This window comes from Toxotes jaculatrix, chromosome 1 (genome assembly GCF_017976425.1).
Source record: "Toxotes jaculatrix isolate fToxJac2 chromosome 1, fToxJac2.pri, whole genome shotgun sequence".
Classification (NCBI taxonomy): Eukaryota; Metazoa; Chordata; class Actinopteri; family Toxotidae; genus Toxotes; species Toxotes jaculatrix.
Window position 1 is genome coordinate 7357032 of NC_054394.1, and position 26801 is coordinate 7383832.

General features: G+C 40.5%; 2 protein-coding genes across 3 annotated transcripts in view; one reads left to right on the forward strand and one right to left on the reverse strand.

Moving 5' to 3' along the window:
- LOC121185911 (AT-rich interactive domain-containing protein 3B-like) overlaps nt 1-11147 on the forward strand; it is a 46999-nt gene extending 35852 nt beyond the window's left edge. For both annotated transcript variants that reach the window (XM_041044554.1, XM_041044468.1), the window contains exons 5-9: nt 2945-3128; nt 5308-5567; nt 7361-7636; nt 7903-7995; nt 8204-11147. In XM_041044554.1, coding sequence (XP_040900488.1) covers nt 2945-3128; nt 5308-5567; nt 7361-7636; nt 7903-7995; nt 8204-8403 — 1013 coding nt within the window. In that variant the 3' untranslated portion in view covers nt 8404-11147. The remainder of the gene's footprint in view (nt 1-2944; nt 3129-5307; nt 5568-7360; nt 7637-7902; nt 7996-8203) is intronic.
- Nucleotides 11148-12911: 1764 nt separating this feature from the next.
- On the reverse strand, nt 12912-26315 carry LOC121185840 (semaphorin-7A-like). The gene is made up of 14 exons (XM_041044345.1): nt 26126-26315; nt 24739-24863; nt 24565-24618; nt 24360-24458; nt 23986-24094; nt 23595-23699; nt 23322-23464; nt 22960-23138; nt 21524-21620; nt 20842-21037; nt 19108-19223; nt 18722-18867; nt 16713-16774; nt 12912-14470 (listed from the first exon to the last, which is right to left on the reverse strand). The coding sequence occupies exons 1-14, from the start codon at nt 26226-26228 to the stop codon at nt 14106-14108; spliced, it is 1899 nt and encodes a 632-aa protein (XP_040900279.1). The 5' UTR covers nt 26229-26315; the 3' UTR covers nt 12912-14105.
- Between the last annotated feature and the right edge of the window lie 486 nt (nt 26316-26801).

Below are 26801 nucleotides of genomic sequence, written 5' to 3' on the forward strand. Positions count from 1 at the left end.
CGTTTTCATAAGTGGTTGGGCCGTTTTGAAATATGAAACCTGGCTGATGTTATATGTTAACTAATTAATGCCGTTTTAGGTTTCGAAACCACCTCTGGTCCACTTAAGATACATAGATAGTTGTTTGGTTTCCTCTCAAACATAGATAAACAACTCCTCTGTCTGAAATTTGTAATTTTTGGCTTTCTTTGTGTGGTTATGGACTCTGAAAATAGCTCTTTGTAAATGCGTTAAATCGGACATTGACTTGACAGCAGATGCTGATAAAGAGGTGAATAAAAGCATAGGCGTGAATTAAAGCCTAACTAACTGCTGGCCTGTCACTATGGGGCCAGTGCTGTTGTGTCTCATTTGTTGTGCTCTCATTGTTCACGGCCGGGCCAGTATGAAAACATGGCTTCCTGCTGACCAGCAGTTTAATTCACACATCAATAACCCCTGGCTGATCTCTGACCCCTCTAGTTGTACTAATTGTTTGATGCAGGATTGATGTCCAACGCTGCATTAAATAACTGATGAGGCACTGGCAGCAAATTCCTGGTGCTCTGTTGCGATGCTTGTTCGCCCAGAGGTGTAGTGGGAGGTCTGACATCTACATGCGGTTTATTCAAGTCACAATACAATCTTCTTTTCAGTCTGACAGGAATGTGATAGCTGAAAACAAGACAACAACAGGACCTTTTTTTTAAACTTATTGTACAAATGTCATAAATAATTACCTACTATACCATTACATTACTAGATGTAATTTATATGCAGATTTATATACTACTTTATAGTGTTAACGTGGTTGCAACTGATTTTTAAAAGGAGTATTAGTACATGTTTTAAATTTCATTCTATAATTAAATGACTACAATTTGAAAATAGCTACCATCTACTCCTGACAGTAAAAAAAAATGCATTTCAAAGGATTGTGGCTAATTTAACTTAATGGACAATTAAATGGGAGTACATTCCTGACCTTTAACAGAGACACTAAATACTATCACTGTGCCTCTCCTCTTGCTCTGTACATAGCTTATCCAAATGATCTGTAAAAGAAGCTGGTATCTTGGCAGACTCCCTTTTGTTTTGCTAACTGTTAATTGGCTCTGGAGATAATATGGCTGATTTCCCACAACAGTATTTTTTGCAGCTTTAACAAGCTGAACAGTATTAACCACATACTATGGTGCTGTGGTTATGTTCATTTTACAGGGTGACAGGGCTTTACAGGTCTGCTTAGAGGGTTATATTTTTGCTCCAATTTTGCATTTTTAATTTCAATATGACATTTATTCTCTGCTTTTACTGCTTCATTAGGTTCACGAGTACCATCTAATGCAGTTTGCTACAATCTTCTAACATGTATTTACATGTCAAAGGCAGGTTTTCTGGTTAGATCACATTAGAGTTTACAGGTGTACCTAATAAACTGGTTCCACTGTACATTTAGTATTTCTACATATATTTCTTCTTTTCATGTCTTACCCTGCTGCTTATGATTCCTTGCTGGTCTGTGTTTGAATCTAAAGACCACAGCAACAGGTTCCTGTTTTTCTCAGCCTGCAACCCCTAAATTTCTGCTCACATCCCATTGTTGCGAGTTTATCATACAGAATGAGGAAACTGTGGTGCCAAACAATGATTCTTTACCATTGCAGGTTCAGCACCTTTCCCAGCAACTGCACAGACAACTACTACTCCATAGATATGTGTATATTAACAGATTATAAGCTTTTTCCTAACTCCTTTCCCTTCATTTCCTCCTTACCCAAACACAGTTCCTCTAGAAATCTGCTGTTTCTGGATGTGTATATAGATAATACAGTGATTTTCAGTGAACTGAACAATAGAGAAAGATTTAGTTCCTTAACCACCAGTATTACATTGAATATTAAATAGTGCATTAAACAGGTCAGAGACATAGTGCCCGACTGATGCCACTCCGTCCAGGATCTCCCCACTTATGCAGGTCCATGTGTTCACCCCTTGCACATGGCTTAAAGACATGTTGCTAATTTAAGAAAATGAATCAGGGCTAATCTTCATGGCCTGATCACACTGCTATTTTACAAAGTCATTAATGAGTCCAATTCCAGGTTAAGAGCAGCCTGTGGAGAGGCTGAAGGATTGGCAGGCATTAACTGTGAGGGCAAATCTGTACGACTCCCCTGTGCTGGGCCCGGCAGCACTAACAGCAGAGGGGTGTGGATTTACTCAGTACAATCCTCTAAATGAGCTTCATTATACTGGCCTATCCAGGAGCCCCCCACCCACCGCTGCCCATGGATTAGCAGGTCGTCACAATCCCCGGTCCCCTCCTCCCCCTCCATGCTTACACTGTTGCACATTGCACTTTTTGATTCTGTTGCATACGGCAAACCACCCCCTCCTTCTCGTTGTCCCCCCCTCCCCGCCTCCTCCCCACACGCTCCCTTGCAAGCTTCACTGCAGATAAGCTGTTGACAAGATTAATGCATCTGTATCAAAAGTCTAGAGCCGCTTTGCTTTGTGTTGTTTGCGAATCCCCTTTTCCAGGTCAAGCCAGATTGCCTTAACTGGGCTAATATGTTTTCAAGCCAAATTTAACAGGTGTGCAGGCAACAGGCCTGCCACCCTTGTCTTACCAGCATCCTGACAGCACTTAGATCAGTATCTAGAGGTCACAAAATGGTCTTGGATGTTTCAGCAGTGATTGGTGCATGAATTAATGCGCAGTGTAGAATTCAGCTTTGTCATTTTCACTGTAAATGTATCCCTCAGCAGGATTGCACATGAGAAAAATAGTCAGCGTTTTGGTTTCCATTCCCACTGAGAACAACCATGTTAAAAATGCATGCATGTGATACACAGATGCATTTTGAAATAAATCATTCTTTGTGCGTCACTAAGCTATTCCAGTTCAGATTTATGATTTGTACTGTATTAATTGATTTTATCATTTTCTTTTCCTCCACAGGAACCCCTGTCAATCGCATCCCCATCATGGCCAAGCAGGTCCTGGATCTGTACATGCTGTACAAGCTGGTGACAGAAAAGGGAGGCCTGGTAGAGGTCATCAACAAGAAGATCTGGAGAGAAATCACAAAGGGACTCAACCTTCCTACCTCTATCACCAGTGCAGCTTTCACCCTGCGCACACAGTAAGTCTTTGTGCCTGTGTCACAAAACAACAAGCAAAATTCATTTCATTGGCTGTTGTAGCTATAAATTGACCATTTTTACCCCCAGATACCCAATCTGTCTCATGTTAATCTTATATACACTGTAATTTAGTTTACTGGAGCTAAATAAAGAATCCAGAGTGTGTGACTTTGCATCTGGAGACAAGCACCTCCCTTATACCACGAGTATGTGTGTGGTGCTAGAGTATGTTGATTTGTGTGTGTATGTGTTGATATGAGTATGGATGTCAATATCAACCCTGCTGGTATGTTTATACACATGCGAGTTTGTTTCCTTCACCAGGCCACCTTCCCTCTTCCCATTCAATCCCTCCATCCATTACATCACACATAGAGCTCATTGATTCCAATAGATTTATTGATGTGATTTGGGTCAGAGTTCACAGTGACTAAGGTGGGGTTTGACTGACAGCTTGTGCGCAGAGCCTCGACTAAAACTCTCTCTCTTGATGTAAATCCTTCAGTAGATGTAACACCTCTCTATCCTGTCCACTAGCAGGGTGCCCTAATGAACCTTTATGTATTTTTAATGTTGGTGGGCTGTTGTATAGCGTTGCTCCGCTAGCTCTATCTAATGGAAGCTGCTGCTCTTAGCTTCTTATTGATCCTCGGTGTTACTGGTCCACCATTATCAGCTTGCATAATACTGGACATTCATTTCACTGTACGTTCTTATGGGGTGGAAAGCATACCAGAGCTGTGACTGTGCATACTTGAAGAACCACTGCGATGTCAGTCAAGTATACTCTGCATACAAAACATGCTTTGCACAATTTTCATACCAGGTGTCTCATTAAATCAGAAATTCATCATGCACTTAAGTAACAAAGTTACTGTCAGTTTTCCGGAGTAACCTGATTTTGTAGATGTCTTGTTAACAAGAGACCCTGTTTCTGTAATGAGGCTGGGGAATTACAGAGACACAGTTAACACAGCTAGATTCCTACCAGAGAATTAATCCCGTCTTGCCAGGTATACGTGTGTAAATGTGTAAATTGAATCCAAACACTGGCTAAAACTGCTGAAAATTACCTTCAAAAAAAAGATATAATACTGCTTCCAGACTACACAAATCAGTTTCTACTTCTGAATGGTAGACTGTTTGTAAAATGAGGACACATTTGTACCTTAAGGTGCTTCGATGTACCTTAAGGTGCTGTGATTTCTCACTACGAGCCTCGTCCTCCCATTGCAGTCAAAATGTACTGACAAAAGAATAAACAAATAATCTTCAGGATTCAGCATATTATAGCACTTACTCACTAAAAGGACCTGTTTGTAGGATGCAGTGGCATCTAGCCGTGAGGTTGCAGATTGCAAACAAGTGAATACTCCTCCCCTCCGTTACAGCTTTCCTGCAGCAATGGGAGTAAAGGAAGGTTTTGTTGATGACTTACAAACCCTCTGTCTGTACAAAGGCAGTGTTGGAACAAACTGTGTTGCTACATCCTAATAATGAGTAGAACCAGACAGCTTTAAATGATGAAGACCAGCACAGCCTCACAGACTTAAACCACATGGAGCTGGTTTGGGATGAACTGGACAGAAGGTGAAAGCAAAGCAAACTATAATTGCAACACATTTGTGGAAACTGCTGCAACAGCGTTGGGACAAACTATCTGAACAATATTTGATTTCCTTTGCAGAAAGAACGCCATGAGTGTGTATGAGTCAAAGATTCAGATTAAATTTAACATTTAAGATTGCATGATCATGCAATTTCAGTAATAACTGAAGTGTATGTATGTATGTTATATATATATGTACTGGCTGACTTTAAACAACCAGCATCTGCTTCACTAAATGTGCAAACACATTCTCCAATTTCCTGCCAGAACCTCTAAAATCCTAATTCCTTGTGGGCATGTAAATGTTGTTACTGTTCTGTAGTAATAAAAAAACTTTTTAATGCAAAGGAAGAATCTTGGATTAATGTACTTATATAGTGTTCAAAATGTTCATGCAGAAATGTCTTGAATTCTTCATAATTTTGATTCATATAGAACTGGTTGTGTTTTTTTTTTCTAGTCATTTGAACTGGATTAACTCACCTAATAATAATGCTAATACTTTCCATGTGAGTATTTCTGTGGTGATCTGATCCATGGCCACGTGTGATGTGTGCTTTCCTCTTCAGGTATATGAAATACCTGTACCCGTATGAGTGCGAGAGGAAAGGCCTCAGTTCCCCGGGTGAGCTCCAGGCCGCTATCGACAGTAACCGCCGCGAGGGTCGTCGCCCGAGCTACAGCAGCAGCCTCTTCCGCTTCTCTCCTTCTCCCAGCACTGCCCCACACATCCTCTCACCTCCTAAGATGCACCTTTCAGCTCTGGGGGCCGGGACCTCAGGGGCCCTCAACGGCCTGCAGGCTTCACCAGGACCCTCTATGAAGAAAGGTATGCATCGTAAAGCTGTGCAGGTTAATTTTGGAACAGAGTCTTGTGGTAGTATGAGGTAACCTTTGTTTATTCATAAATAAAAATGTGTGGAAAATAAGTTTACGATTTCTGGGGTTTACCCTCCAAACCATGCCTGCCTGCAAGCAAACAGGCATCTCTCAGATAAACATGTATGTAACTATGAAGGATGAAGAAGCCTGTTACTGGGGGATAAAAAAAACATATATGCTAAGAAACCTTTCTCTGGCTTGCTGAAGGTTATATTAAACTGGGCAAATGTTTACTTTAAACACCGAAACCTCCTTAGAGTGGTTGGTATAGTCTGGAGTGTTCTGGTTACAGATGTGCTGAGGCTGGGTATTTATAGAGAAATACTGCCCTCTGTCACAGTGTAGGAAAACTACATTTAATCCTAATTGTAGATAAACACATCAGTGGAACAGTACAGATTAGGTTATGATTTAAATGATGGCGGGAGGCTTTCTTTCTTTCTTTCTTTCTTTCTTTCTTTCTTTCTTTTTTCTTTCTTTCTTTCTTTCTTTCTTTCTTTCTTTCTTTCTTTCTTTATTTATTTTTAGGCAGGCCTTGACAACAAACTAAAAATTATTTTCGTCAGAGCATTTTGCTCCTATTGTGTCAAATGTGTGTAAATACACATACATGTAAGGTTGCTGGAACGGGAGCATGTGCCTGTGTGTGTGTTCAGGAATGTTGGTGTGTGAGTTTGCTGTTACATTTGTATATTACTTTCTTGCAACAACTCACCTTCCTTCCCGGCACTAAATCCCACTGTGTGCATGTGTGTGCGCGTTTTTAGTGTTTTTATATGACTTTGTGAGTGTGTGCATGCCTGCATGTGTGTGTAGTCCATCCAGGTGTTTAAGAGACCATGTGTGAACCAGTTTTGCCTCAGGCTGCTGAGCCCTCACCTTTGCTACTTATTAATAACATGGTTCCCACGCCGGAGGGACACTTTATGAACTTTGAAGCCTTCAGTCCACATCAGTAGGGTCCTGTTGATAACTGTCATTACACTGCCGTCTTATCTGATGTCACTTTGACTTGGCTGGAATGTGACTCTACCGTGGACCCCAACAGTGTCCACAGTTTGACCTGTGTAATGCACTGTATTTTACCGTCATGTAGGAGGGCACGTGGTTTTTCTGACACCAGTCATTGTCGATGTGTAACTGCTTCAGATGCCCAAAATCAGCTCTGTTTGTCTTAAATCAGTAGGTTGTTTTCATAGTGTGGTTCTGGGAACCAACAGGGGTCCATGCAGGAGAGGGTCCATCAGCTAAATAAAGAATAGAGTAATTTTAAAAGATGTAGAGAGTGTTTGAAAATACATTACACCACTGTTCAGATGTTGAATCAGTGCTGGTGGTCTCTGCAGTCCATTACCACTAGAACCATTTGTTTTTGGAGCCTTAACGCTCTGTTTAAGAAGTCCTCCATGACTTTTGCTATCTGTAATCCAAACAGATTTTCTAAGAGGTTTGCTTGTTTGGAGTGGAAATTGTGATGAAAAAAATTATTCTGCTTGGCATTTAAATGTCATTCCTTATAATGTGATGTAACCTACTGTTTTTCCTGCAGAAATGTGTGTTAGATAATCAGTCCATTCATTTGCAGGCTTTCCTGGCACATAATAGGCAGGTCGCCACTCTATGAGAGAGCTGCCTCATAGACAACCATTCACATTTACCCTGTGTAGATCCCTAGTTGACAAATGACAAGTAGATCCATTATTTTATCCATAATTTAAAGAACTAATGTTCCTCTTCCAGATGACTTGACCCCCTCCATTATGGCAGCAAGGCCCTCCATGGCTCTGGCCCTGGGTCACCAGCAGGTCGCTGGTTTGGCAAGAGCCGCCACACTGGAGCAGCTGAGAGAAAAGCTGGAGACCGGCGGCGGAGGAGAGGGGCCAGAGAGGAAGATGGCCCGCCTCGCAGAGGAGCAGCAGCGCCTTATGCAGCAGGCTTTCCAACATAACCTGCTGGCTATGGCTTCCCAAATGCCTATGAACCTGCGTCTGGGAGCCCCCGCCATAACCACCAGAGGTCAGTGCTGCCAAGTTTGTCAAGATGCTTCTCATGCCTAGCAATTATGAAGCTGTCTGTTACAGCAACATCCAGTGGATATTAGATAATCTACTACTACTAAATAATAGATTTTAATTAAGTAGCAGTTTGGCAGCAGACTATTTCTTAACCCACCATTTCTGTATAAGCACATTCAGATGTATTAATGTTGAGATTTTAAGGGACAGTATGTCATGTGAATACACAAAAAATTCATCAGCACACTGTCATTTCTGTTTCTTCAGATGAGAAGCAGCAGGATATGTCTCTGAGCATCTCAACTAATGGAAATGCCAGCATCACTGTCTCAGTGGAGGTTAATGGCACAATCTACTCAGGTGTGTATGGAGTAGGGGTTATTTAATGTTCTATTTATCATTGCTAAAGAGCAATGATGTGGTAAATCCTTCCCTTCGAGTTTGTTCTAAAGTCGAGAAATGTATTATTACCATTTATGACCTGCACTGTCTTCTTTTTTTTTTATCACCATAGTGATAAAAGCACCATGTTGATCTTTATGTAATAATGTCTCCTATTTTCCTCCAGGAACCCTGTTTGCCCACAAGTCTGGTGGGGCCCCGGGGTCTGCTGTGTCAGCTGCTGCTGCTTCAGCCTCTCCTGCTGGAACCAGCACTAGCTTTGGCTTCTCAGCAGCCCCGGCTCAGCCCCTCAGCCCCACGTCCTCCTCCTCCTCCTCCTCCAAGGGCCCTGGCTTGGCTGAGCCGGCTCCCAGCGAGTCACCCTAACTCAAGCTGCCCTTTGTACCTCCTCCCCAGGCCTCTCTTCCACAGGGAGACCCCGCATGAAAATACAGTACAATGAGAAACCGATAAGAATAACAAACTGTTGCACAACAAATACCTCATCAACCCTGTCAACCTCTTGGCTGTCCAATCATGAACACAGAGCCTGAGAATATTACGACATCATGTGCCCAAACGCACAGCTATGCATTTTATTCAACACTCACTCACTCACTCGCACTCACTCACACACACACACACACACACACACACACACACACACACACACACACACACACACACACATACAACCACACATACACAGACACTCAATCTACACACACTTATTAATTCTAATATATACATGCTAAACACAATCAGCTCAGCCAAAACCCACTGACAGGTGTAGTCACAACTGAACTTGAAAAGTTATCTTAGGACATTTTGTTTGTTTGTTGCCATTTTGTTGTCTTTTTGATTTTGTGTTTTAGAATGATTTTGTTTTTAGTTTTTCTCTTTTTACATACCTCAAATCAAGTAACCTGCAGTGGTGTCTTTACCTCAGGAGCTGTAGTATATTTAACCTGAATCAACTTTATTTTTTTATTCTTTTTGACCTAGTTGCAATCAGGGGAAGTCGGGTAATTCTCACCAGTGGAACCTAGTGTACAGAGCACCCACCTAACAGTGACAGGCCTCCAACCCGGGCCTCTCAGCTCTCTTTGACACGCTGTAGCCCCTTGCTGAACTCAAGCTGGTGAATGATCAGATGCTGTAGATCAGCACCTTAAATACCTCATTTCATTTCTCCGCCCTCAGTTCAGATTACGTGCAGGTCCGCACAAGTTGTCCTTAAACAAGTAACGCACAAAGCTGGGGGAACAGAATTTTAATCAACCTACAACAAGCCTAGCAGACCCTTAGCTCATTTCTCCACTCGGCTCCTATCTCTGTTACAGAGCAGTAGTACTGAGGCATTCTTAGCTCCTGCTACAGAATCAGGTTTCAGTTTGTTTTCCCTCATTTTGTTTGTGCATCCTTCCTCCAGCTGCAGTCAACGAGCTGAATGGCGTCATTGGCAGCGCATAGTTTTCAGACCTCATACCAGCCTCTTGGCTCTGGAGGGCGTCTCTCTCAGGAAGCAATGTGACAACTGCAAGGAATCACTGTTAATTTAAAGAGAAAAAAAAAAGGATTCATACCTGAAGAATGCACAAGTCTACATGACTGTTTCAAGAATACCTCATCAGACTCTCTCAAAAGGAGAGTTACACTACATACCTCATATGGCTGCAAGGCCATCGAGACTTAATGCCCCAACCCGTGATGGAAATCGTACCTGAACTGAAACGGATATAAACGTACTGACACACTGCTGGTGGTTTTGGGGACAAACAGAACTGGGATGGGCTTGCTATCTCTCTCCTCCTGTATTTACTTGTAGAACGTATTTTATGCTTGCTTCGATTATCTTTCTTTCTTTCTTTCTTTTTTTTTTTGGATTGCTGAAGTTGTCTGTGAAGAGTGGTATATCTGCATCTTTTTCAGGGAAGAGGAAAACAATTGCTCGTTCCTCACTCACACGTGTAGATTTGTAGGATTAACAGGTGTCAAGGGTCCCGGCATCAAGAAACATAAAAACGACCATAGTAACCTTAAATTTGACTGTGAACTTCTAAATCACAGTTAACGCGTTCTTTCACGACAGCGACGAAATGATATGCATGTGTACAATCATGTGACCAGTGTTTTAACACCCTAATCCTCTGGTTCACATTAGACTCTGGTTATTGCACAGCTAGATACCAAAGACTAGCCAAGTCGCTCCTCTAGAATGACCACTCATACAATCCGCTGTGGTGCACAACAAGGCAGTTCCAGGTCTATTTTAGACTGAAAAAATGTTGCATCTAATCTCACTTTTTGATTTTTTTTTTAAAATCTAAAGCAAGTAAAAATACCTTTAGGGTGACATGAGATAAATTCCGTTGTTTCCCATTGTATGGCTTGACAGGATTATTGGAACGTTACAAGTGAAAAAAACAAATTTGAAATTGGATTGAAAGTCTCAAAATCTGATTTTGTGACATGTACAAATGGACATCTTTTGTAGGATATTAGCAGATATTTAAGTGTCGTTTCCAGAACAGAAGCCCAGATGCTGTTGCTTCTCCGAGCTGTCTCCCTAATTTAATCCCAAAACGTCCCATTGTGGACGCAGTCCCTCTCAGCCAATGTGGACAGAGCCACTTCCTGATAATCCAAGAACAGCTGGATTATCCCTTCAATTGTAAGGTGGTTTTCTCCCTTTAAGATAAATCCTTAGCATTTTGAAATACCATAAAGGATGAAAATGAATTTTCTAGCTTTCTGTGTTGAATGTGAGGCATTTTAACTGTTTAGAAACCTCTTTAAGCCCAGTGTGATCTGGGGTGGGCAGCCTTGTTGCTTTTATTAGACTATATTTTAGCCATTAAGTGTCAGGTTTTGCAGACATTTTGCAGTGCAGATCACAGTTGAGGGTTTGAGGGGTTTGAGGATGGTGCTGTTAGTCCTTTTGGTGTACCCTTCAGAACCCTGTATGACACATAACTGTATTTTATAAAGGTGAGAATTGTAGATGCTGCCTTAAAAGTAGTTGCTGGTGAGATCCTGCCAGTGCAGGTTTCACCACTCAGCTGGCAGGGAAAATGTCTTTCTCTTCAAGCTTAATCCTTTGGAGAGTAATCACTTTTTTTGGGGGGGGGGGGGGGGGGGATTCAATCAGACATTGGACATCAGTTGTCAAAGGAGAGTTTATTTATTTGTGTTGATTTTTTTTTTTCCTGGTGGACCTTGTTTTTAGTAACAGTTCAACTTGATGATTTTCGGCTATGTTACTAAAACGCTTTCTGATTTCAAAGTCCAAGCTTTCTGTTTCATATGCTTTGTCTAAGCAATGACTGTTTGATAGTGTAGCTTCACTGCCTTTGTATGTTTGCGTGTGTGTGGTTGTGTGTGTGCAAGCAGGTCCAGTACATACTGTATTTGGCTGCAGTTTTAGCATGCAGAGTACCATGCCTACATACACTGAAAACAGTTTAGATACTGCAGGCGGTGCCATTGGTTAGAAGGAGGTGCTTGCTCAGCTGTGAATTTGGATGACATTATTTACAGTGGGGGTCTCCAAAACAACAACCCTCAGCTCACTTCTCTAACCTACAAGCTCCTGCCACCTGACTTGCTGTATGTGTGTGTGTGTTTGTGTGTGTGTGTGTTTGTCTCCCCTCCCCCTCGACCTTATCATACCACAATACCTCAGGGCAGTGGGCTATACTCACTGTTGTGTTCGATGTGGAAGCTGCATTGAGAGACGAGTACTGACAGAAGCTGCGGTCACTTCGCTGAATGCTACTTTGGTTTTGGTGTTGCATTTTTGATTTTTTTTTTTTTTTTTTTTGTCGTCAGTAACTGCAGGCAAAGTCTCGTCACTCAGGAAGCTGTGAAGTTGGAAGTCTGCAGAACCTTTTGTCTCTCAGATGATTTTGGAGTTGATTCAGTTTTAAATTGTTTAAAAACTAACCTGATCTGTGTAAAAGCAGGCGCATATGCAAGTGGTTATCGAATACCTCATTTATCAATTTTATGTTGTTGTTTTTGGCTTGTACAATGCTCCGTATATTAATTCAACTGTGGGGTTTGTGCATATTTTTGTACTGTTATTATTATTATTATTATGGACATGATAATAATGATATTACTGATATTATAGTTTTCTCTTTGATTAAAGTAAACAAAAATAGGACAAAACACATGAATGCTTGTAAAAACTGGTTTGTGCTGATTGTATTTAAGAGGAGCACTTTTCCAAAGTGGTTTTCACACATTCAGTTTTGTTCATATTAGTAATATAAAGATATGGTTCTCAGGGCTTTAAACTTGTATGTCATGATAAAGTTTTACTTTATATCTTATTTCTGTGTGTTTGTTTTATTTCTTCTTTAAAATGCCATTGTGTGTCTGAGGCCACCACATGTAGTACTTGCTAACATGCAATTCACACCCAGTGTATCTCACGTTCCCTTTTCACATCCTTTGAAGTGGATTTCTTGTAAGGTGAACAGCACAGTCATTTCCACTTCTTGACAAACAGCCCCCGTTCCTGTATTACAGGCCCAGTAAGTTCCCTGTTCAGGTTAAAGCCTCAAAGCTTGACTATGAATTAGTTGGTTTGATTATTCCATAAGCACGTAGGCTTTCTGAGTCACTCAAAAGATTTCTCACATTTCTCAAGAATGTGGCAGCCCCTAGCATTCAAAATCACATGGATCAACTTTCCCCAGTACATTTTGTAAAGGAAGTTTTAATTTGTTTTATTGTTTTGTTGTTGTTGTTTTTTTTTCACAGTCAATGTTTGAGGAAGCCAAGTTGTGCAGTTTCCCTTTAAGCAAAGCCTGTGGTGATGTACACATGTCATGAGTGTTTGATTAGAGGTGTTATTTACATCTGCTAGAGGAACTGAAACCAGAGTATTACATTTACAAAATTATTTTAATTCCAATTTCCTTGACTTACAATAATACATTCAGCCTTACAAAGCTCAAGTACAAATCCCTTTGTCGATTTTTAATAATTTTTTAAATAATTATTGCAGCTAGTTTTGTAATTGAGTTACTTTGTTTATTATAAAGCATTGCAATTATCATTCACTAAGTTCAAACATGCCATCAAGATGCTATGCCACTTATTCACAGTTGTACATAATACTCTGAATCCATCCAAACATGAAATCATACCTTTATCATGTAAAAACACAAAATGTAAAAGCTAAAATGAATTTTGAGTTGAACAACATTGTAGCTTCGTGAGCTATAATATATTATATGATACTGCCAGTGAACTCACACCCTGAAAGTGCATTAATTTGCAGTGAATGTACTGTCTTACCAGACAGTCACACTTCACTTGCAAGACTTAAAAAAGGGATGTTTCAACTTTGTGCTGTCAACATCAGCAGACTTTCACAAGATCAATGTGTTATCTTTAGCTTGGCTAACAGAGGAAACTTGATGAAAGGAAAATGGCTCAATGTGCTTAAAGTCAAAGCCTGTCAAGCAAGTCTGAGGTAGTACAAAGAATCAGAAACTGCAGCTAAGACAGTGTCACCATTCTGACAGAATTTCACATTTCAAGGAAATGGATGCAAAACACTTACAGGCAGTTTACCAAAAGAACTGACTGGTCTCCTGAATGCTTTACGCTTGTTCCATTTGTGCCTCTCTGGTTTTCTGAAAAATATCAGGGACATATCTCCATGTTACAGGAGATATGTCCTCTTTGTGTGGTTTAATTTTACAGATATGTCTCTCTTTCTGTTTGTATGTGAATGTAATAATACATGAGAGGCACAAACTGGGACTAGCTCCATCCACATGTTTAATTCTGCATTGAGACTGTTGCTAGAACAGAAACATTATTGGTTTCAGCGTGTACATGCAGCTGTTTATGTGCAGCTAAAAGCACAACACGCAAACACCCAAGTGCAATGAGGTCAAATCATTTAAAGGTGCTGTAAAGAAGAACAGTTGTCACAGCACTTGGCAATGACGCTGATGCTGATCAAGCATAAATAAAAAGTAAATAATTACAAGTAGGACAAAAAGGCACACGATGGGGCTTTAAATCAATATTATCGTTTTCCACCTTTCATTGGAATCATCTCCGGACTAACAGGTCAAACTCTTAATCAGAGCAGCCATCAGACAAACCCAGACCAGTGGGCTTGATAACCGGCCCGCTGCCCTGCTCTTCAGTTGCAGGCTGTATTGTGCTACGACTCTTTCGTAGCCCAACTCCTCTGACTTACATTCGTAAGTTCCCACCTGCTCAGGTAACATGTTGTGGATCAGCAGTAGGCACTCCTCATCCTTTACTGTGCAGGATATGGGGCTTTCAGGGTTTCCACTGTGTCTCCAGGTGTACTGGGCATGATGGGACGACAGCGGGCACTGAAGGAAATACTTGGACTGAGAGGGAAGAGTGATGCTGTCCATATTGTTGTTTGCATGTGTATGAGAGGAATGTCTAAAAGCTGAGAAGAGAGAGAGACAAGGTCAATTTAGCTTTAAGGTGGATGTTGATTTTGTGTTGTTTCTTTGATCTTTAATTAAACTGGCTGGCAGGATCAGGACGTCATATGTATAATAATTAGGTAAGTGAACTAACAGAGGAGTAATCATGTTAAAGGAAACTGGGTTGGTGTTTGATGCAACTTCTTAAAAGTGTGTTTCATCAAGAGTTTTTGTGTGGCAATGAAGTGGAGATGGAGTTGGTCTTTACATGGTGTTTTGCATGTGATGAGATACAAATAAGGGAGGCTTTTTTGAATAATGAACAAGTTTGTCTGCTCTGGGGGTGAAAGAGTCTATAATGACAGGGACAGAATAAAGAACTGTATCATCAGGAGGACTGAGCATGGTGGTACACCCTTGATGACCCCTGGTGGGTGCAAAAAAAAAAAGCTGGAAAATGGTGGAGGAAAGATGTCATCAGTAATTTCGATAGTGGTATGGCAAGTGCAAAACTGCACAGAATGCAGAACAAGAAACTGCACGCAACTGCGGTGGGGGGGTGGGGGGCGGTGTTTGCAAGTTTTTAAACAATGTGCCGCATATGCTACTGACAGCATCAGCAGAAACAGTCCGCTCAGGTGAACTGGAATTAGTATAGCTGTGTATAAAGAGCTATTCATTCGATGAAAAAGTAGGTGTGTTGGGTGAGTATGATTACGCTGTCAGTGTGCCATAAATTCAAATGTATTATTTGGCAGGCAGCCTTGCCTAAGCCTGATGAGAGCACACACACACAGTGAGCTATGCAGGCAGTAAAATATATTAAGATCAGTCTGAGTAATTATTCCCAATATGTTTTACATGTATATTTGCTTAATGTTGTTTTATTTGCACACAGTATTTGTCTATTATAATCATGCCCGTCGGCATGTCTTTATTTGTTTGGATCAGTGTCATACCAGTGCAAGCCTCTCTTTCTATGTGTGGTTGGTTGTTAGAGAGTAATCACTTGTCAGTGCATGCACTGAAATAGGATATGTCTAAAAAATCGTTCTTCCAAGTTCCAAATACACAGTCCCTACACATATTCATTTCTTCTAAGGGGTCTGTTCAGGGCAGTATTGAAGTGGGTAGTTGCATATAACTCTAATGGCCGTCAATCAACCTGTCTCATCAAAATAGAAGGCTTGCTTGTAAAGGCAGCAGCATTTCTGGCAGAAATTCAGAAATTCATCACCACTTCCTGGTTTCAGAGAAAAACCACAGAGTATAGATCTGACACCATCTTATCAAAGCAATCAGTTGTGAGTTCATACTAGACACAAAAAAAGATGACCACAAGGAAAATATAGCTCTGCGATATTCCCTCTCCAATCCTACTGCATTGTAACAATGCTACGAAGTAATTGTTCAGGATGTAGAGAAAAGAGGGCTGAAATGTGCTGGGATCTCAGACTGTGGAGACTAAGGTACAAACTGTTGTAAACGTGTCAGGTTATTAATGATAACCCTAATAAATATAACAGATGTTAAGTTGTTGATTTAGTTTTGTACTTGCAAGAAAATAGATTATTGAGAAAGGAAGGGGGGCCACTGAGGCTACTTGTCTAGATTTTCATCAGACTAATACCAGTAACTCAGGTGCACTTGAAAGGACGTTTGACATTTTAGAAACTACACTTACATGCTTTTTTGCTGAGTTTGCTGAGATAGGAAGATAAATTCCACTCTCATGTTTGTCTATTAAATATAAGGGTATCAGTCAGCAACCAGTTCGCTTAGCTTAGCATAAAGACTAGAAACAGGCCTGCTCTTCCCCCATGTGTCTAGCATTCATGTTACATGTTAGCCCAGTTCCTCGTGATGTTTAACAACTGTAAAATTAAAAACAATTTTTGTTTTTAATAAAAACAAAACAACAATTGAGAACAGATATTTTGAAAACATTCACAACCGCATGAATTGTGTTTAACCATGTGTTATGTTGAATGAGCATACATCCAGTTTGGCTGCAGTTTAGCTACAGTTCAGCTGAAGATGTGACTATTCTCACACAGCAGTCGCACGAAACTACCACAAAATTAGCCTTCAGTATGTGATAAGGCTGGTTTATCTGATCTCATTCTGAAGCACACTGAAGCCTTTCCAGTACACCATGTTCAGTAGGTCATACTTCTCAGTTGTTCTCAGAAGTTATATACACCTATAATTCATTGGTATTAAACAACTTTATATGCAGTAAACTCATAGATATTCTCCTACCTTTTTTAGGTTGAGCCTCGCAGATGGTATGGTTCCCTGTGGCCACATTCTGAAGTGTGTCCCTATCCAAAGGAAAACATATCTCAGTTAGAGAAATAAAATGAAAGACATTATGACTGTTATCAAACCTGGAGACCACGGAACAGCAAGTACTTAAGCCCCACACACAGAATTATTAGCTGCAATGCTAGCGGCCCATACAAGTACATCTGACATTTAAATTATTATAATGCAGAGTACTCAGCTCAAGGCTTTACACAAAGTACATAGCTATCACAAAACACTGTCACAACAGATTCAGGCCACTAAAACTTTGTGTACTGTATATTGTCTGAATAATCAAAAGTCAATCCAAACAGATCAAATGAAATTGAAATGATTCAATAACTACAGTCATCTGAATACAGTGCATTTCTCAGTAATAGACTGTAAGGTGAATTCCCACATTTGGGAAGTTTTGAGTTTTGTTTCAATCCACATCAAACTACAGTTCTTCACTTTCATCACTTTATGGTTAATATTGCGACCCCAGTCCCACAGGGGACAATAAACCCCTCTGTCTCCAGTTATCACAAATTTGTTAACCTTTGAATGATTCATGTCTGTATTATTTCCTCCGCTGCAGAGTCAATCAGGAAACAGTGAATCAGGCTTTGATAATGTTTTATGCTGTACTGCACCTACCCACTGATCACAGTCATCAGCCACGTAACAGGGTGTGTGTGTGTGTGTGTGTGTGTGTGCAGATGTGCTGCAAAAAGCGTATGTGTGTGGGTGAAGTGTGACAGGGGTCTCAGCGTGGGTGGTGGTGGTTTTGTTTCCGTATGTACATAGTCTCACCCACATTGTACAAATGTCAAACTTTGAGAATTAACAACTTCAAGTCCTTTTCTAAAAACAGTAATATTAATAATTACTGAATAAACTGCGAGCATTTAAAATTTCTCAAGAGATAAAAACAGAGTACATTTTCACTTGTGTTTGAGAGAGAAAAGTTGTCATAGCTAAACTTTTCTAATTATTAAGATAAAAAAAATCTTATCATAATGAGACATCTTCTTCTAATGAACCTTGTTTGTGACAGCTGTTGTTTCTGGCTGGTGTGCTTTATGATAACAACATCACACACAGGAAGTCTTTCAGGCTCAAACTAGTTTCACAGAAGTGTCAGATCACATGATATTTAATCAGCCATCTGTTTATCACTTTCGTTATGTTATTGTACATATTAGTATTGTACATATCAGTTATACATATGTATTATTTATAACTGATATTAAATGGAAAAATCTACCTGTAGTCCATATTTCTACACTCTTTGTACCCAGGAAAATGCCAATAGAAGCTTCTCAGAACCACTGTTTTCTGCCAAAACATGAAATAAAATCAGTACGTAAAATGCAGCACCATTTAAAATGTCTTTTTGAGATGGCCTAAGTTGTTTGTGGTAATGACCATTTATGGTTTAGACGACAGAAAAACAGCTGACAGCTGTGACAACATGCACTGTGGTCTAGCTGAGAGACAGACTTAGGCATGCTGTCAGAAGATTGGTATCGGTAAATAAATGTTTGCAAGCAGGCCGAATGTACTGTAGGAGGAATAATGACTAACTAACAAGGTGTGTGTCAGAAAGGTGTGTTGAAATATTTTGGTAACATGATATATACACTATCATCATAAGAGTTGCTCAATTTTACTTTTTGGGTAATAACGTTACACCATAACTCTGATGATGCAACACCGATAACATTCAACACCAATCCCAGTAATGTACATGAGACCATACAGATGAAGCAATACACATTTCTGCAACCTGGTTCAGGCTGTTCTAGTGCTCAGAAGTTGTTGGCGGTAAATGTGGCAAGAAGTGCAGCAGTGCACAAACAAAAACAAGTCTAACAAAATGCAACACCTTTAAGCCAAAGCTGCTAAATGTAGTTTTGGGGTGTGAAGTAAAGAACTTTAGGGTTCAAAGTCTTCAGGTGCATAAATCCAGGTGGTCTTACTGTGTATCAGGGGTACAGTGGGTGCCGTTCCAGCCGCAGTAAGGATCTCTGGCTAAGATGCAGTCCTCACAGCTGTCTCCATACTTGGCACAGTTTGCCACATCCAATTGAACTATTTCATCTCTGGAGTTCACATACAACTTCCTCTGTAATGATACACAGACAGTACACACAGGTTTTCTAATAGTATTTGGCCATTACTGACAAATATCCTGCGAAAAGTTTAGACTTAATCAATAAAAAAAAATTTAAATTTGCTCTTCTTTAAGAAATGTCTTTAGACTCACTGCAGTCATTACTGCCATATGAATAATATTGTTCCATTCGCCCACCTTGGTGTGTCTCAGTGGGAACAATAGTTGTGTGAACAAGTCTGTTTTACTCACCGAGGAGGGGTGAAGGATGATGCTGAGGATGTGGGTTTGCTGGGTGAAAGGATGATACTCAGCGATGACAAAGGTATGATTTTCTGTTTGTAATACTTTATGAATCCCTCCATTATCTGTTGAAAGAGAACGGAATGAGAAAGCGGGGTGACTAAACATTCAAAGCTGTTAAAACACAGCATACCGCCTCAAACATTCCTCCCACTCTCATATCTTACTCTTCCTCATTACCTCTTTTGTCTCTTCCAGCAAAGCTTATCAAATGTTTTGATTAAAAGTTTAAATGTATGTCTGCCCATGTACGGGTAAAGAATCTGTGATTTTGGAACTGAGAGAAAAAACTTGTCTGAACCGATGACCGGTTTATTTTGGACTGTGCTGGAACTTCCTTGTCCTTATTTGGCCAAGATCTATCTGAACTTTAGCACTTAGTGTGTTATCTTACGAGTCTTAAGTGCTCACAGGGTTAAGCTGCACTCATGAAACGCTTTTAACGCTGCAGGTTTGTCTACAACATATGTCACAGCTGACTCCACACTCTACAATCTTTAGCTCACAGGGTGGCGATGATGGGGTGGTTCACCCTACTCAGATTGCACATTTTAATTAAAGAGTATCGTCACATATTTGGTTTGAACTTTCCCATCCTATTTTATACTTTTAAAACCATAGTTAGACTTTTCAACACAGTTTCATCCTTTCAAATGTTACTAAAAAGAAAATATATTTGGTTCAATAAAATAAAAGTCTAAAGAAGTCATATCATTTAATTATTTTATGTCATTCAAGTGTATAGGGAGACAACAAAAGAGACAACAGCTGGGCCAGAGAGGAACTCTAATGCATATGCTCAAAAGTGCTGAAGCCCACAGAAGGCTGAAATCCCACTGACCCCATTGAATAGAACACCATCTTATCCAGGTTTTACCTCTGCAGTTAACAGGTCCAAGGCCGACGGTGTTAGCTGCCACTTGGGACCATGCGTGATCTCAGCACCCCCTGCATTCCTACACAGCTCTATATGAGTAATATACTGCATGCTAAGGTTTCGGGACTAGAGTTATGACATTCTGGTCATTTGTCACCAATACATCTGTAATTGTCTCTTGGCCATGCTTTCTTTCCCTCTAGTTTTAATATGAGTGGCCATCAAGGCCAAAGTGCAAAAAGAGTCCAGTGACAAACAAAATATAAAAAGCAAAATAAAAAACCCATGAAGTCATTTCTCATGAAATTATTCCCTGTGTGCTTCTGTTCTTGGGAAAGGACAAGAAACCTAAAACCAAAACCTGAAATCAAAACCAAACAGCTGATTTCAGGACTTTCTAGTCAGTCTGAGTCATGACAAAAAATAAAAAATAAAAAAATAAAAATAAAAAGAGGCAAAAAAGGCACTTCCCCTTTCTGATGTGCACACTTTTTCACATAATTACACTGCCTTTCTGCTCGGCATTCAGTGTAAAATGTTAACTGTTAACTTTGTGTCGAGCCTTTAGGCTGTGGGGATCCCAAAACCCAAAAACCTTTGGGTTTTAACCAAGCAGATACTAGATACCAGCACTGGAGTGTGTCTCAGGAACTGCTGTGTGTTAGACTGATCAAATACTGTTCTACCATTATGATAAACTATTTAAGGAAACCTGTGCATGTGAGATCATCCTCAAATTTACACAAATGTACAATACAATGCACTATTCTTAGCATCAATTTCCCTTATTTATAGGTATTACTCACTTAGAGACAGAAAGAGAACCATGTAGTTATCGTTCCCCTTGTGCTGGGTGCTGTCTGCGTAGATGTGAGTGTACTTGTGGCGATTAAAAAGAAGTGGGCCAGATTTGCTTACAGGCTTGACCCACTGCTCCATCTCCGAAGTGTCCGCGATGATGTTCAGGGTGTCAAGGGAAATCTTTGTGCTGTCTGTAACACACTGAAGAAAAAAGCCTGTGTTTTGGTTTTGGTTACACACCAGTTGACCATTCAGTTACTGCTACTATGCCTGACATTCTTTCTGTTCTTGCACTTCACAGTTTCTCACTAAAACAAAAACCCCCGAAAAGCATTTAAAAGCTATTTAGGGTGACACTGACATTAAAACCAAAGATAAAATTAGGTAGCAGCAGAGGCAGCAGGTGCATTGGTGTTCATTGGTGGTGGCGATCATTTTTGATGCTACCACTGGGGATGCAAAGGTGGGGAGTTTCTAAAAAATTGTGGCTTTAAAATACAAAAAAAGAGATCACTTATAATGCAGTTACTTGGTATTTTAATGACACTAGTGTTGACCTTAAACCTACCAGAAAATATACAAAAAATGAAAAAGATGCAGTGAAATGTTGATTTATCAATATAAAAGATTCCTTTTGTGACAAGACTTGTTACACTTCAGCTTCGGATATGTTTGAATGACACATACCGTTCTAGGTCTGTCCTTTTGGGTGCCTTTAAATGGGGAGGTTGTGAAGATGTTGTCAATATCTCGTATGGTGTAAACACAGACAGCACTCATACCCCTGTGGAGAGACACGGAAGACAGCATGTCAAGAAACTGCGGAGGGGTCAGTATATATTTAAGCCTTGCTGATAAAAAATAGGAACAAAAAAAAAAAAAAGCGAAGCACATGGAAAAAGAGACAGGAACAGAAAGAAACAGAGGAAGTAAAAGCAAAGTGTCATCTGTTCATGCAAAAAAAACCTAACTACAACTGGCTCTGTGGCTATACACTTTGGTTTGGTCAGTCATCTATGATGAAACTCACTACAGAGATGAGGTCCAAAATCTGACACAGTTCCAGAAACAACCTTATCCTGAACATCAGCAAGACCAAGGAGGTCATAGTGGAGTACAAGAAGTCCAGGAAGACTGAACACGCTCCTGTCTGCATACATGGGGAGGCAGTGGAGCGTGTGGACAGCATAAAGTTCCTAGGCATCCACATTTCCTCTGACCTCTCCTGGTCTGTGAACACTTCACACCTGGTGAAAAAGGCCCAGCAACGGCTCTTCTTTCTCAGGATGTTGAAGCGGACTGGACTCTCTTCTCAGCTGCTCACAAACTTTTACAGAGCCACGATTGAAAGCATCCTGTGCCTCAGTGTGACAGTGTGGTATGGCAGCTGCACAGCACAGGACAGGAAGGACTTAGCCCGGGCGATGAGGACAGCACAGGGGATTGTGGGCTGCTGTCTACCAGATCCGGACTCAGAGTCCAGAAGAGGGCCAGATGCATTGCGATAGATCCCACCCACCCGGGCAACGCGCTGTTTGTACAGCTTCCGTCAGGAAAGTGGTACAGGAACATTAAAACGAGCACAAACAGACTCAGGGATCGCCCCCCTGTAGCGAAACACTCACATCCCATCCCCCAACAGAACCCTCACACATGCATCCTCCCCCCTCAGCCACATACACTCACCTTCTAACATACACGCACACTCACACCCAGACATACACACACACACACACACATGCACACACCCCTGCTGACAATCAAAGAGATCACCAGTTCTCAGCAGTAAGACAATCACACACTAACAGTATTTCATAGACTGGGACTGGCACTAAGCTGCACTTTATTTACTTTATGTTTTATATTTTTCATAAGTGTTTTTTTTTTTATGTTTGTGTTGTTTACATGTGTGCCTTTAAGCCGATTATCCCTGCAAAATTTGTTACGTTCTTATAATGACAATAAAGACTCTTGATTTTTGATTCATCTCACATTTGAGATTCCTCTCACGCCAACTTGATTCAAACTTGTAAACTTGATTACAGTAGCAGTAATCAAGAGTAAAACCTTACAATCTTCTTTCAGACCTTGCTTAAATACATAAATGATGCTGGGGTCCATACCATTCATTTCTGAAGAGTGCATAAACCCTGGTATCCTGCCACTGGTTTGCGTGCACAGTGGCCACATCCACCAGTTCAGAGAAATGTTGCCTGCTGTCAGCGTCTCCACAGAACAGCTTGGCATTCGTCTGGGACGTCCAGCTAGACTGCATTTTGTTCTTGGGCCCACCAGTGTCTGCCTAGAAGCAATGCACAGCCAAAGGATCAATCACTTTTTCATTATGCACATGTTAAGTTCTTGTTTACAGCAGGTACTGTGTGCACATATCTGATGCTAGAAAATAATTTTTGTTCATACGTTCTACCCAAAAAGTTTGTTATTATGTTATTTAATCCTAATATTATATATAATCAGTCCTTACCATGCAAACCTGGGTCACAAAGGGGAGCCACATGTCACTCTGCAAGCCTGAGTCTCTGTTTTTCTCCTTATAGAAGGCATAAACTTTGTCCTGTAAGGAATCGTTGCTCCGTCTGCTGAGCATCAAACCCACATAATGTTGTTCTAACGACAGAGAAACAAAGTCATCATTTGTCTCTATGGCTGAGGGACATAATGAACATTTGAGGTCACATCCTTTAAAATATAGACATTTTCTCAAGCCCTTGCAGAAAATCAGTCTCCATTCACGTACCTTTACTGTCATGTGGTCTAACAGGGTCTTTTCCAAACTTGCGGATTCCAACATGCTCTTGAGATCCAGAGAATGTCATGTAGAGGTCTGCGCCGTCTGCTGATTCTGGAAAGACAGAAAAAAACCATTGGACATTTTAAGTTATCATAAATGCATCGCTATGGTTTGGTTCGCCTTTCAGTGTTGGTATGAAAAACTGCACCCTGATTAGCCAAACCCGTGTGGGACACATAATATGTTAGTAATGGCTTTGATGTCAGACATAGATGTAGACAACTTATATTGATATTGGATAATCCTTGAGGAAGTCAAAAGCCTTTATGGAAAACTGGTGGATCAGAAAGCAGACACACAGCAGATTTAAAAACATCCAGTTTGTATAAAAACTCACCCACAAAGGCAGACGGTTCACCCTCCTTCAACGTAAGTCCACTTAGGCTTCTTTCTATGTCCTCTGTTTTTTTAGTGGGATTGCATATAGGTGATGTGTCTGATAAATTCTACAAAAAACATTGTTAAAAAAAAAAACACAGTAAGAAGAAAAATACATATTCCCTATTCTACATCACTGGTAGCACAATTGTGATTTGATGATTCATCATACCCAGTTTATACAAGTTCATGTATTTTATAGTTTAAAAACACCCACTCAGTTTACTTTTCTCGAAATGGCATCAGTGGGTTGTTTCATAGAACTCAAACTGGAAGTTTGGCTGGTCACAATAAGCAGAACCAAGCACCACCACCAGCCTTAAAGTCTCTTACCATTTCACAGCACAGTGTCTCCTTGCCATTGTTCCCACAAACAAACACTTTGTTGACGTCCTGCGTCTCATGGACCACAGTGATGTTATAGTTGCAAGCCTAAATGAAGAGGAACATTTTTTGTGGTATTTCAGAAGTAGTCAACAATCAGATCCAATCAACAACCCAACTGCTCAGCTCTGCTTACTGTGGAGGCGCTGCTCACCTGTTGGTTCCTGTCAAAGCATTTCTTCCATGACACTTTACTTTCTACAGGGTTCTGTGAAGAGGAATAATGCAGGGCTCTTACTTATCTCCACATTACTGTAAAGTAAGGCTTATATCAATCCATTCTGGTCAGTAATTCATTGACTCAGTTTTCTGTAGTAACATTCACTACCATCTGAGGGTGTTGAAAGTTGTATGAATACAGCGTTTGTCCTTTAACCACGTCCAGCTGTCCATTCGGGAGAATCCGTACATGTGCATTCTGTCCAGGTAAAGGTATCCTTTTAACTGCAGTCTCTACAATTAAACAAAAGAAATTGTAGAGACAATACATATTAAACATATTAAACAAAATATCCACTAACTTTTCCCTTCACGCCAGCAGCAAGTCAAAGCCTGCGTGGGGTTTCTCCAGGTACCCCGGCATCCTCCTACAACCCCCCCCCCCCCTCCCAAAAAAAACATGTAAAGTAGGTTAGTTGGTTGCTTGATGTGAGTGTGTGCGTGTTTGGTTGTCTGTCTTTGTGTGTCGGCCCTGCGATTGGCTGGCGACCAGTCCAGGGTGTACCCTGCCTCTCGCCCGCAGTCAGCTGGGATAGGCTCCAGCTCCCCTGCGACCCTGATGGATCAAGTGGTATAAAAAATGGATGGATGGATGGGCAGTGTAATATATCAACATCTACTCAATGGAGATGTTGTTCACCTAACACAGGTGTACAGCTCTGCTCTGCTAGGTAACTGTGTCGTTACCCGTGAGACAGGTTTAATTAACGCTGACAAATGCAAATTGACGGGCTGAAATACACTTATATATAACTACACACAAAAACATACACAACTGACATATGTTCTGTGGACACACTGTGCGGCTGTCACCAGGCTGATAAGAAAGGTTTTAAATTCAAAAGAAGCTTTATTGTACCATCATCACTGTTGGAAAAACATAAACAAACACAGCAGCTAAAAAAACATGTTTTTCTCTGCCTTTATCTCACCAAGCTGCATTTTAAGTCTAATCATGCAAATGTGTTCATTCAAAGCAGAAAGAAAAGGCTGTTGTAACTCACAGGTGTCTGTTATCTAAACTCAGGACCTGAAAAGGTCTTGGTTACTGTGAAGTAGGACAATTTAATGCCTTAACTTTTGTGATCAAGGTCTTAAAATATGTTTATGTCTGTTCACCTTCACCTCAACACAAACAGGCGCCTTAAAGGGCTGAAGAGATCTCAGTTTATCTCCTAAGCCTGGATGATGAGATGGGACGAGATGTGAAAAGTTTTACCTCACACGAGTTTTACTTCTGCTCCCTGCTTCCTATTCCAATATAGTAAATTATTAAAGTTCAGAGTTTTAAAGTCACTAACGAGAGTTTCATTCTAAATTTAAAACATCAAAGTTGGTATTAACCGAATTGAACTTAGTAAAACATATATGTATATAATGAAATACTGTAAATCTCCAAAAATCTTCCGCTACTCTCAATGAGTGCGTTCATTGCGACGAGATAACCTATTTCATGTTTCAAAGTTTAAGAGGAAAAAAAGCTAAATATTTCATACCTTCGCATTTGAATATCATCCTCGGTGAATAAGTCGAATTCGCCTCGGTCAAACGACGGAAGCCGAGGGATGAAAATAATAAACACAAAAATAAGAATTCCATCTTCCTGTGATGGTGTCTGTCTGTCTGTCAGTCAGTCAGTCAAGGAACTGAGAGGCAACTCTAACATTCAGCTCTGCATCATTCACATATTGATAAGTGCCCGGACGGCTTGTGTTTTTTTTTTCCTCCCTCTTTCTCCACCCCTGCGCAGCCTCCCTTCCCAGCACTTAGTTTTAGTTTTCTTTATCTTTTCTTAGCTCAGCCAGGTCTTCTGTTTCCTTTGTTTTCCCAGATAGCCAGTAGTATAGGTTTGGTTTTATTGTAACTCTTTTGTTGGGCACAACCACTGAGTCCACATCTCCCCCACCTTTTCCGTTTTTCTTTCTACTCTGATCTATGTTTTCCAGTTAACAAACATTAATTATGCCGCCTATGCTGACTCTATTCAACTACTTTGGTTGCTTACAGACCTGAAACCCCAGTTTATACGAAATCATATAAACCGACTTTAAATGTTGATGTCTACTCATATCAAGTTTGCAGCTGGATGTTCCACATCACTTAAACACACCATCTACTCATCTCAACAGAACCTAGAACTGTTTCCTAGTCTTTAAATAGGTAACACTGTAA

Bases quoted from the DNA above. Each gene is read 5' to 3' on its own strand.
- LOC121185840 (XM_041044345.1), bottom strand. From the start codon at position 26,228: ATGGAATTCTTATTTTTGTGTTTATTATTTTCATCCCTCGGCTTCCGT. The intron at 21,621-22,959 runs GTATGGACCCCA...GTCTCTCCACAG, and splicing joins GCACTCTTCAGAAATGAATG to GGGTATGAGTGCTGTCTGTG. The intron at 14,471-16,712 runs GTAGGAGAATAT...CTCTCTTCTCAG, and splicing joins CGAGGCTCAACCTAAAAAAG to CTTTTAGACATTCCTCTCAT.